At 38.7% G+C, this 13166-nt stretch overlaps 1 protein-coding gene across 3 annotated transcripts in view; it reads right to left on the bottom strand.

Moving 5' to 3' along the window:
• LOC110453969 (mitotic apparatus protein p62-like) overlaps positions 1-13166 on the bottom strand; it is a 31330-nt gene that overhangs the window by 1396 nt on the left and 16768 nt on the right. For all 3 annotated transcript variants that reach the window (XM_021503234.1, XM_021503236.1, XM_021503237.1), the window contains one exon: positions 3683-3724. In XM_021503234.1, the coding sequence (XP_021358909.1) occupies positions 3683-3724 (42 nt within the window). The remainder of the gene's footprint in view (positions 1-3682; positions 3725-13166) is intronic.

Below are 13166 nucleotides of genomic sequence, written 5' to 3'. Positions count from 1 at the left end.
GGGGGGGGGTACTTGGAACGAATCCAGCACCTAGCTATTACATCAATTATGATGTCATCGAATACAAAATAATCTTGTTTGCTACCATTTTTTTTGTATTTTTGACGCGAGAAATCTAATTTAATATTATAACCTTTTTCTGCAACAGAAATATTTTGGTGCTTTTCTTTTTAACATTTTATTCACTTATTTTAACTTTGTTTTCAATTATCAGTACATAACATTTACGACGGTATCCGACTGGAAATGTTTCTGCACATCAATCAAAAATTCACACAAAAACAATTTCCTAGCTGTGGATAGCATGCTTCACATCATATACAGTATTTTTTGGGCATGACTCAATAATTTTGCTCATGAATATACACCCATAATAAGTAACGATAATGTTCAGAAACCCTCCATCTTTTGTTCGTTATCGACCTGTTGATCTCGAAAATGTTTTATGGCGAAGGGTATATTACCGTTATCATGTAATTCACAAGTGATTATTGGTGGGAGCGACATTAATATGCCGTCATTAGCGACACCTGCCAGTCTTGCGATATCACATACCCTTATACATACTGTATAGCCCAACACTGGATTATCAATATAGGTCATAAACAACACATTGAATATTTTCGTACATAGTTTTGGCAACTTTTAATGTTTATTTTATGCGAAATGTTTTAATTTTTGGTATAAAAAATGCATCAAAGGTATTAAGCAGAACATAAAATCTCCACCGTGGAATATTTTCTCAGTTGTTCATTGTAGATTTTAATATCAATTTAAATAGGGAAAATGTCACTGAAATTGATTTTATATATAGTTTCTTAAAAGGACACTTAACCACATTTTACAGATTTTTTTTACCCATACCAAGCATTTGTGCCAATTGCCATGAATTTAGTATTGCTTATATTTGAATTTCAAATGCATTTAATATTGTTTCTATTTAATTTCCTATCAATATTGAACCCTTTCAATTTGTTTTCTTTTCATCTGTAACTACATTGCAATTCAAAATGTAGGCTAGTGCAAAATTTGTAAATATTTCCTAAAAATTCCGGCATCATAAGAGTGCTATACACTACCTAATATACATTATACATCAAAATGTACATCAGTTGTGCATTACATTCTTGTCCAATATGCCTTTCAAAATTATTCAAAACTTGTCAATGAATATATTCTTGTGAAATTTGAAGAAAAAAAAGTAATTTTACATTCCGATTATCGTTTCTAAGATAGGGAAGATTCTTTTTACTACGAGTTACAGTACAGTAGAAGCACTTATAATACCCTGAAGTACTGTATTCTCTGAATTCAACACCCAAGTGTAGGCATCTATAAATTAATACAGACTGTTTCAATGGTGACAAAGTTATTTATGAAGATTTATTAAAAGATAAAAGTAAACCAACACCATTAAAAATATTAAAACTTTTGAGTGAAACTTTAAATTATTCAAATATTTCTATTTTTTAAATCTCTTCCTTGACGTTGACTCATGATTTTTAGTAGGGCTTTCCCCCAATCATACTTGCCCCTATTTCACGATGCAGTTACACACCTAACACTATGTAAATGCAGTACTAACTCAAACCGTCACTAAATCATTGCTTTTAAGTATACACCTCCATAACAATTTTACACCTGCATGATTTATGGTACTGTGAATTGTTTTACTTTCTAAATATAGAATAACTAATGTTATGATAACGCTAATGTATAACATAACTGTCACACAGACCCTAAGTCGGGTTCAAATACACTTGGTCATTATACCCATGTATCAACACGATTGATGTTCACAGCATAATTTGAATAGTCTAAAATCCCCACCTGCTATCATGCATTTTGAATACTAAATTTGACAGTGTCCCCATTATTTTGTAAAATGCATTTTTGTAAAATAATGAGCAAATTCCAAATGTGTATTAGGAAGGTCAAAATCCTTGAAACTGATGAAACTTGTTGGAAAGAGAAGGAATAAGGAAAAGTTTATAGCACGAATAAAATAGACATGGCATCAAATCTTTCATGGTTAATCTTTAAAATGGAAAATATGTATACAAAAGATGTATACAATAATAGACAAGACAATGATTTCCAGTCCCATTTATTAACTTATTCACCCCTAAAATTTTGTAATGAACCATTCCCATCTTTGAATTGGAAGAGTTCAAATGTGTCTTCAAGGGTAAATGAGTTAAGGACCTGTCCCAATGCACTTTTTTCCTATATACATTAACCTCCAGAAGTCCAGGGTGGGAATCCTGTGGGGTTTTTTGCACTAGGAACACCGTTGATTATATTTTGTTTATTTCATCTTTCATTATTTCTCATTAAATTCCCGCAAGGTATGGTTTTCTTTTCAGAAATGATTTATCAAAGCTTTATTCATGCTGAAAAAAAAACCCACCAGTGTCCAACAGTTCGCTACGTTTTCTGGCAGTGGTACAGGGGTCCTCAATGTAGGAAGGTCGAAACCACAATCAGTAGCAAGAACAGAAAAGTCCCATTAGAAAACCGCTTGTCAAACTAAAATACGACTCAAATCCAAAGGTGTAAAATTAACACCAGATTAAACTTCACCAAGAAACCCAGCTGTTCATCATAAATTACACGTTTATGTGGATTGTATATAAAATGTCAACAATTCTGAAAAGCACAATCTACTCGAGTCAATAACTTGGCAATAAAGTAGTCGATAAACTACGATAACTTTACACACATTCAGGGCACTACTGGTCAGGGCCCAATCATAAAACAGCTGTACAAGGGGAAATCGTGCTCCCAAGGGCCATCGGTACCTTATTTATCTAACCAAGGGAGGCAATTCACTACGGACATTTGATATTCAAGCAAAAGTATAGATAGGCAACAATACGACAACAGGTGTAATGTCCATGCTTGGCCCTAATGAAGCGATATCAGATAAGTTGTGTTTTTCAATGAACTATCTAGGACAAGCTGTACAAGTAAACTGAATTATCATGCAAATCAATAATGTTCCCCTCTCAAAATATATTGTCAACTCATCACAAGCTCTACCCAAGAAGCTTTGTAAAAAAAAAAAGTGTTTTTCATTTGATAGTTTTATGACTAGCTAATGTTTGCGATTCCTGGACGAGATTTACGCAATACCCTTCCATCACCATATATCCATCTATGAAGACTCCTAATAAATTATTTGACCTTTGACCTTATCCATGACCATGATATTTGATACCCGTGTCCTTGACCTTGGGGGTAAAGGCATCAAGTATTACAACAGTGAAGTCATCATCCATCAATATACCAGTTCCATAAAAATATACGACTCGACTCGACACAAGACATCCAGTCATGATCTACTTATCTACGAAACTCCCATCACAAAACATTTAGCTGTTTTGAAATAATGGACGGTAGACAATTAAGCAACTATACAAATTGTCACCAGTAGTTTAAATTAATTTCAAATTCGAAACGATTACAACCCTTTTACTCATTCACCTCTGAAACTAAACTTTGTAATGAACTATTCCAACTTTTGAATTGGAAGAGTTCAAACGTGTCTTCAGGGGTGAACAAGTACAAGATATATGTGCAACCTTCACTTTTGGTTTAGTGTCCTTTCTGGTGACCTTTTGACAATGTATACTACTGTTAGTAGATGTGCCCAAGGCCTCATCCAAATACCACATATTACCTTGGTCATCTTTCCTTTGCCCCGGGGGTTAGCCTTCGTCTCCTGAAATTTAAAAACATATTATTAATGAAGCATCAAAGTGACATTTGTCAAATTTCAGCAATCCGATCACGTTCCTACCTAAGCCCACAGGACTTCAACTAGAAGATGCTGTCCTGTAGATATCCCAGTGTTCTCACTCATTTATCTATCTGGGTTTTTTGGTACCCTCAAGGTTTGCAAAATGAGGGTACACCAGCAGATTTTGGGGGTACACATTTGTATTCGGGGTGGGGGGGGGGGGGGGGGGGGTACTGATTTTTGTTTTCTTAAATTATGTACATTTAATATGTTTTCATTTTGTAATCAATATTTTGTAATAATATTTAATAACTATTTATTAATAATAAAAGTGACTGCATATCAAGATCCATTCTGCAAAATGTCAGCCATGTTGATTGTTAACTTATTTCTCGTTTTGCTTACCGAGCAACTGTTTTTTAATACACTGATGAGGTAACAGCGCTGATGTTTGTTAATTTGTTGTACCTTCTATTAAGCGACGAGATGATTTAATATTTCTTCGTGATATCTGTATTCCGACTGATCATCAAACATTTTACAATCGAATTGCTCATGCCATTTGGTTCCAAATCTTAATATTTTTACGTTTTGCATTGGCAATTTTCCGGAGTGCCTATTCCTCCAGGCTTTCATTTATTAGCGCCGTCCGTTTGCTTTACTGCGACATAACGATTTACATATTAAAGCGTTTTCATGAGCAGGACTAGCTGCCGAGGAAATAGGGAAACCCTACAACTTTCGTTTTTGACTTCGACTAGTTTCTCTCACCTTTTGTCAATAACATTTTGTAGAGGCGAAATATAAAATTATTTTTGCATGTGCAAGTCACGTAAGGCAGTCAAAATCTGTATGCAATTTATTTAAAATATGTGCTAATCACACACATTTCTGCATGAATGGGAACGACTATATCCCCTGCCTGTTGACAAGTTAGGACGAGATACCTAGGTATAAACAGTATACTTACAAATTGTGAAGCATAAAATTTCTAATTCAGCACGATGCCTTCAGAAAAACAATACTTAAAAGTCACAACAATGATTAATTAGAGTGTAATAATTTATTAATTGCAATAATGTATCCTTTTGTGAAAGGCACTGATGAGCAAAATTGGTCTGGTGTCCAGTAATTGTACCCAATATTTAAACAATAAAAAACAGCTTTTTATAATGTATAGTTAGTTTTCAGGCAGTGGTATGGGGATCCTTAACTCATAACTTGTTTTACACAATGATCCCAAAGTATTTCACACTTACAATCAAATTTGAAGACATTACATTAAATCACAAATTTCGCTTTCGAGCCAGATGTAGAAGATAAAGCCCTTTTTTTTTTTAAATGAATACAGTCCACCAGTAATTTACAGAACATTTTTTATGATTTGTAAATAACACAACACATATCAAAATATCTTTGATCTGATGATCTGAATCTCGCAACGTTAGTGTGCAAAATATCGCAGATTAAAGTCCAGTCATTTCTGAATGCACCCGAAAGGCAACATGACTTGCAAAATAGCTAATGGAGACCAGACATGATTTACCGTCCTTGCATTGGACGTTTATGTCCACAACAAGACTCGGATCACAAATCTAACTGCACTTCAAATCTGCAGGTGTCCAGAAGGCTGATAAATGGGAGGTCGTCCCGCAAGCCCATGCACCGTATCCTAGAGTCCTAACTATTCACTTCATAACCTTAAGTCAATCTTTCAGTTTTTTAAGAAATTGATTTTAAACCATAAATTGCCCGAAAGCTTCTGGATATAGACATCTAGATCAGCAGGGTCAATATTCATGCATACAAAAAGAAAATATTTAATTTAACTTTGAATACATGACATTGATTGATACGCGAGATGTAAACATGAAAAAGAAATGGTGAGTTAATATCCTCTATTCTTTTGACGAAGTAGGGTAAACCGATATCTTAGTAACAAAAGTCGCTACGAATTATAATAGAAAGTTACATGAAAGTGAATCGGTTATAAAGTCACTGCAGTGGTGCAGGTCTTGTGTAAACCTACCAAGGCTCCTGAAGACAAACAAATGGTGTAAAGAGGAAAAATAAATTGTCTGTTGTCAAGATAAGTAAGGAAGGTCCAACAACACCTTAGAGCCAGAACTATTTAATTCATAAAAAGTAGTGACTACGACCTAGATCTCTCATTCATCAATGAAGTCGGGCTCTAACGGCCGTTTTCCCACTACACATGGCGATTAAATTCATATTTAACACACCGATAAACTTGTTTGTACAAGTTAGATTTTCTTCAATGAAACACGTGTTGCTGACAGCCGAGTTTCAATATTTTTCTCATACATTGTGCAACAGTTACAGCTTCGTTGGTTTTATGAAGATAAAAATAATCACTTCATGATCCATCTCAGAAATATCCACCATTGGATGCTTAACGTAAACAGACATTGTAATAAACCAAACTCTTATCATTTCAGCCAATTATATTAAGGACAAAACAGATACTTCAATAAAGACAAGATTCTTCTGTAATTGCCATTTCTTGTTAAATGAATGAAGGAAACAGTGTGAAAAAAATACTAACAGTACTATGTGAGATTATGCTATTATGTTTGAAAATTTTCATGGGTTGCATGCTGTACCAGCGCCATGGGATTTCTATGAATGGATACAGTAATGCTTTGTTCAGGCTGAACGGCCCGGCCCCTAAACACAAGGAGAATTTGGACCTCAAGCATCAAAAAGAAACTACAGACTACACTCCACCAAATGCAGCTACAAGCTTAAAAACAGGTACAACGTTTTATCAAATATATATATAAATTTAAGAGTAGTGTAAATGCTTCATTCTATTATATGTATACAGGCCTTTTTGCTTTTTTAAAAAGGTCTTGTAAGTTTTGTAAAATTCAAATATATTCAGGAGAGGTCTACTACAAAATAGGTAAAACATTATCAGAATCAGCACCCCCCAGTAACGTTACTAAATTGTACAGTTAAATAGAGCGATAGGTTAAAAAATTGTTGCAATTTAGAATTGTAGAGACATACTGTGGGCTTAAGTTAATTTCAACAATATAATGTTGAAGGGACAAGCACATATCTCGTGGGTGAGATTATATGATAAAAAAAAAATTAAGACATATTCTCTTTCTTAATCTAAAACCCGAGCAACACTGCGAGAGGTACAAGTCGTACCTGTGGAGAGGATGTGCTGTTTTCTGACAATAGGAGATTAGGGAAGAGTGAGTGAAGAGTTTCCCCTAGTGTACACACCTGTATTATACGCGTCACCTGTACATACGAGTATTGGACGAGGGGGGGAACCGGTGTAACATCTGGCCTTAGGTGTCGTCTCCTTTATGAATTTGATGAAATACATTTGACGCAAAAAATAATAATGGTAATGACCTAAATTTAAAATGTTCACCTTGTAATGCATACTTAAAGTAATTCATATGTATGAAATCTCCCTATTAAGGGCTCACTTCATCATTCACTTAGCTAAAGAAAAAATAGCAATATAATCCATAAACACCTGCAAATTCTCACCTTAAAAGCCAACCGAACACGTACCTGATGAATGTTGTACACCAAGCAAAAAGTAAGACTCTTCTTAACAAACAAATGTGCATCAAAGCAATATTTATAGAATACAAAATAATCCTTTTAACTTGAAGGACAAGCAAGTTGTCTATAAAAATGTTCAGCATATTTGTATCGGACCAGATCACACTTTTAAAGTTTGACCCTTGCAAGTCTCGAGTAAAGGTCAAGGTTTTTCAAATTCTGCAGCATCACATTACGGCAAGCTATTATCCAAATATGTCATTAGGATTTTCAGTTAAAACAAGGTAAAATATTGCAAGGCAATCCATAGTCCTGCACTGGTAATGATTTCTACATTTAATTCATATTTATGAAACCTCACTATTAAGTGCTCATTTCATCAGCTGTATGTACACCTATCTCAGGATATAGTTCAGCGTCATATTTCCTGTACTCCCATCCCATTCCACCAACAAAGACATGCATGCGTACCAAATCGGGTTACTCCAAGTGAAATAGTATAGAAGACCCAGGTAAATAGTATAGAAAATATGCCCCAAACTATTTTTAATTGGATAAAGTGAAAGATCAAGCACAGGTCACAGTGACCTACTTTTTTTCCAGGACGCTCCACCATCTAGGATGTACTTTTATACGAAATCTGGTTACCCCAGGTGGAATAGTTTAGAAGATATATACCACAAACAACAATTTCCAAGGGTTGAGGTAAAGATAAACCATAGGTCACAGCAACTTACTTTTTGTACTCAACACTTCATTATTCCAAGATGTAGCTTGCATACCAAATAGATATGCTCAGGACAATTTTTTGGGACGGAGTGCAAACATATTTCCCCATTTGACCCATGTAACCTAGAATATTGAAATCAAGGTCATTTAAATCCTTTTCAAAGTTTTATTACATTATATTGAAAAAAGCAAGAATCCAAGCTGATTTTAGGCAAGACGATTTCATGTTTCTAATTTTTTTTTTAAAGTTGTTTTTAGACAGCAAGAGTGGCATCCAGTCCTATAGACAGCCCCAACAGCCTCTGACACTACCTCAAGTCCTATAGACAGCCTCCGACACTACCTCCAGTCCTATAGACAGCCTCCGACACTACCTCAAGTCCTATAGACAGCCTCCGACACTACCTCCAGTCCTATAGACAGCCTCCGACACTACCTCCAGTCCTATAGACAGCCTCCGACACTACCTCCAGTCCTGTAGACAGCCTCCGACACTACCTCCAGTCCTATAGACAGCCTCCGACACTACCTCCAGTCCTATAGACAGCCTCCGACACTACCTCCAGTCCTATAGACAGCCTCCGACACTACCTCCAGTCCTATAGACAGCCTCCGACACTACCTCCAGTCCTATAGACAGCCTCCGACACTACCTCCAGTCCTATAGACAGCCTCCGACACTACCTCCAGTCCTATAGACAGCCTCCGACACTACCTCCAGTCCTATAGACAGCCTCCGACACTACCTCCAGTCCTATAGACAGCCTCCGACACTACCTCCAGTCCTATAGACAGCCTCCGACACTACCTCCAGTCCTATAGACAGCCTCCGACACTACCTCCAGTCCTATAGACAGCCTCCGACACTACCTCCAGTCCTATAGACAGCCTCCGACACTACCTCCAGTCCTATAGACAGCCTCCGACACTACCTCCAGTCCTATAGACAGCCTCCGACACTACCTCCAGTCCTATAGACAGCCTCCGACACTACCTCCAGTCCTATAGACAGCCTCCGACACTACCTCCAGTCCTATAGACAGCCTCCGACACTACCTCCAGTCCTATAGACAGCCTCCGACACTACCTCCAGTCCTATAGACAGCCTCCGACACTACCTCCAGTCCTATAGACAGCCTCCGACACTACCTCCAGTCCTATAGACAGCCTCCGACACTACCTCCAGTCCTGTAGACAGCCTCCGACACTACCTCCAGTCCTATAGACAGCCTCCGACACTACCTCCAGTCCTATAGACAGCCTCCGACACTACCTCCAGTCCTATAGACAGCCTCCGACACTACCTCCAGTCCTATAGACAGCCTCCGACACTACCTCCAGTCCTATAGACAGCCTCCGACACTACCTCCAGTCCTATAGACAGCCTCCGACACTACCTCCAGTCCTATAGACAGCCTCCGACACTACCTCCAGTCCTATAGACAGCCTCCGACACTACCTCCAGTCCTATAGACAGCCTCCGACACTACCTCCAGTCCTATAGACAGCCTCCGACACTACCTCCAGTCCTATAGACAGCCTCCGACACTACCTCCAGTCCTATAGACAGCCTCCGACACTACCTCCAGTCCTATAGACAGCCTCCGACACTACCTCCAGTCCTATAGACAGCCTCCGACACTACCTCCAGTCCTATAGACAGCCTCCGACACTACCTCCAGTCCTATAGACAGCCTCCGACACTACCTCCAGTCCTATAGACAGCCTCCGACACTACCTCCAGTCCTATAGACAGCCTCCAACACTACCTCCAGTCCTATAGACAGCCTCCGACACTACCTCCAGTCCTGTAGACAGCCTCCGACACTACCTCCAGTCTTATAGACAGCCCCTGACACTACCTCCAGTCCTATAGACAGCCTCCGACACTACCTCTAGTCCTATAGACAGCCTCCAACACTTACATCCAGATCCTAATCAAAGGATATCTTGGCTGTCTAGTGCGTATGGTCAGGTGATAGGACCACCATCCTCCAGTTACTTAATAATAATCACACATTTTTAACCATGTAGGCCCTCAATATATGTAATGCCAATAACCCCTCGGCTATATTAATTGATGTTTCGGCAAGATGCATATTAACCCCAGTACTAATGTACCTGTTCAGGTGAGGAGACGGGTATCGCTACCACAAGTCCATTAAGTATAACCTGCACCTGCCAGGATGTTTACATGTAGAACGGAAGCCTTCAGGGGACACATTTTCTATACACTTCCCATACCTCCATTTGTATAGGTATGCAGAATATTGTTGTGGAGGAAAAATTTTCATAACATTTAGGACACGGGTCACACAATGAGTATGACTCAATTCTAATTTCTGTTAAATGATAAATTTAAGGCTATTAAAGACACATTTTACATTTCATTTTTTAATTCACTTGAACTTGCAACTTGAATTATTTGACGATTGAAATCAACTTAAACTAAATATCTATAACAAGAGGCCCATGGGCCTTAACGGTCACCCGATTTATTTATACAGAGAGTTGATTTTGTTTTTAACATGGACAAAAATATTATTCAGAGTGACAAAATACAATAAAACCATCTTATTCAATATCTAGCATACAGATTTAAGACTAAAAAGAATTTGAAACTAGCACCTCTGATTCTAAACAAGGAAAATGAAGACTCCTTTAGGCCCCATCCTACAGCCCTTGGGGGTATAGGGCTGGCTCAAAATTTTCAAAGTATCAACTCAGGGTTATAATTCCAATCAAGTTATTAACATGTAATATTCAAAGTATCATTTGCCATTATAAACCATAATAACAAAAACAAATGTTGGTCCAAAATGTGATTTCCCTATATAAACTATAGTGACGTTAACCCCCTCCCCAGGGTCATGAAATTCACAATTTTGGTAAAGCACCTTTAGACCCTTCCATCTATGAAGAGTATTTGATTCTACCATATCTGGGTCTTGAGAAGATTTTTGAAATTTTAGTCAATTTGACCCTCTTTGGCCCTGCCCTTCAGGCCCCTGGGGGCTGGGGACCAAACTGGCCACTATTTTCGTTGACCTTTGGCCATGGAAGGTTTCTGCAAAATTTCATTGAAATTAGTTCAGGGGTTTTGGAGAAGAAGTCAAAAATATGAATTGTTTACGGACGCACGACGCCGGACTAAAGGCAATCGCAATAGGTCATTTGAGACTGTCTCAGGTGACCTAAAAATGTTAACAGTCAAGGTCCCTGTCCCACTGCACTGTTTTCTCCTATATATAGTAGCCTTCCCTCAACTTCAGAGGATATAATTGCAGCAGTTTGGCCAGGCCACTACCGTTGACCAGGTAGCTGAATCGGTTAGAGCGATAGTATAACAATCCGAGGTCCAGGGTTTGAATACCGGTCTAGCTTGCTGAATTTATTACACTCGGGACACTGTTATTGATTACATACAGCAAAGCGTAACCAAGGTTGGTGAAGTATCAAAATTGTGTCGCCATGACCTACAACTTATATATAGCTGTAGTACTAGATATATCCACAAATGAAGACTGCAGACAAATACACTTAGTATTTAAGTAATGGAGCTAAACAAGGCGACAAGATGTCCCTTACAACCTCCTCCACTACCTTCTTGGGGTATAACAAATCTTAAACAACTCAATTCTTGTGTAATCATCAAGTTGTAAAACATTGGTACTTCTTGAACCACAGGTTCTGCTTGTTACTTGACCAGCTAGAAAATGTTTGCAAACCATTTTCCCCTGCTGGTGCAGAAACAAACTCCACACAAAGTCAGCTTAGCAGAAACCTGACCTACATTTCCTATATTAGCGTATCCACACACAAAGTTTCATGACTGTTTAACCAAGAACAGGATAGTGTTTTGGAGCTACCTGTGGAAAAAAGCCACTTTTCCATGACCATTGCAACAACCAAATTTCAGAGGGTAGAATTAACATTATACATCACAACACCTACGGCTCAATTTCTCGACACCGTCGTATTAGTGACCCATCGCTTAGTGCCTGTGTATTGGAACAGAGTACCTCAAATTCTCCCAGCAAAACACAATACAGGTTGTGTGTGTTCTGTCAATAAGCCAGCGATACACTTGAGGGTGCCCTCCCAGGGACACTGCTCTTCAATTACACCGACAGCTCTTTGAAGATTAGCGCCAATACATCAGCTAGCGCTCTACAACTTGCTAGTATATGACAGAAAAGGCAAACATCTTGAAAAGATGAGAATCTGTTCCCAATACCCAGCAAGGAGCTTGTACATGGGAACACCTATCAGGGGTGGAATAGTCTTTTTGAAAGGAAGGGGTCAAACACAGGGCAGGATCTTCAGTATACTTTGTGGTCCCAAACATGCATGCATCGAGTTTTAACTTCACACAGCCAGGTGGGGGTCCTTAGTTAGCATTGGTGTCCTGGTTATACAAAGGATGGGGGTCCTTAGTTAGCATTGGTGTCCTGGTTATACAATGGGATGGGGGTCGTATGTGAACATCTGGTTCCTCTGTATACAGGGGGTCTACTTTAGAGTGTTAGGGTTCTCTATCTGTATAAGAGGGAAGGGGATCCAGGTGCACCAGGAGAACTACATGGATAAAGTGGAATGAGGGGGGGGGGGGGGGGGGGGGGGGGGGATGTCGCACTGTACAGGTAGAAGGCATGGGACTCTGCAGGGAGTATATGTTGTACAGATAATAATTATTCGAAGTTTTTGTATACCACTTGATCACAACCGAGTTCGTAGGTCATCTCAAAGAGGTTCACAAATTATCATCCGTGGTTATAGGGCCTAAATTGCAACCAGCCAAAATCTTTCTCAACTCCCTCAGGGGAGCATACAACCGATACTGCCAACACGGTGCAGTGACACGACTCGAACCCGCAACCCTTTGGTCACGAGCCCAGCGTCTTACCACTACACTACCATGCCTCCCAAGATGTGGGGGTCCTCATTATATATGATGAAAGATGTTATCTTAAGTGCACTTGGGTTCTTAAAACTGTACAGGTGTGAGGATCCTAACTTTACAGAGGAAAAAGGGTTCTATAACTTAGATTTATGGGCAAGATACGTACTGTACAGCGGGCGGTTTTCTGTGCTGTGGCTTTCAACTCTGCCAATTCTACCTGTACTTTAAAACCTAACCATG

The sequence above is a fragment of the Mizuhopecten yessoensis genome, unplaced genomic scaffold, assembly GCF_002113885.1.
Source record: "Mizuhopecten yessoensis strain PY_sf001 unplaced genomic scaffold, ASM211388v2 scaffold7551, whole genome shotgun sequence".
Lineage (NCBI taxonomy): Eukaryota > Metazoa > Mollusca > Bivalvia > Pectinida > Pectinidae > Mizuhopecten > Mizuhopecten yessoensis.
The sequence above is the reverse complement of the archived record's forward strand: the minus strand, read 5'-3'. Positions and strand labels throughout refer to the sequence as shown.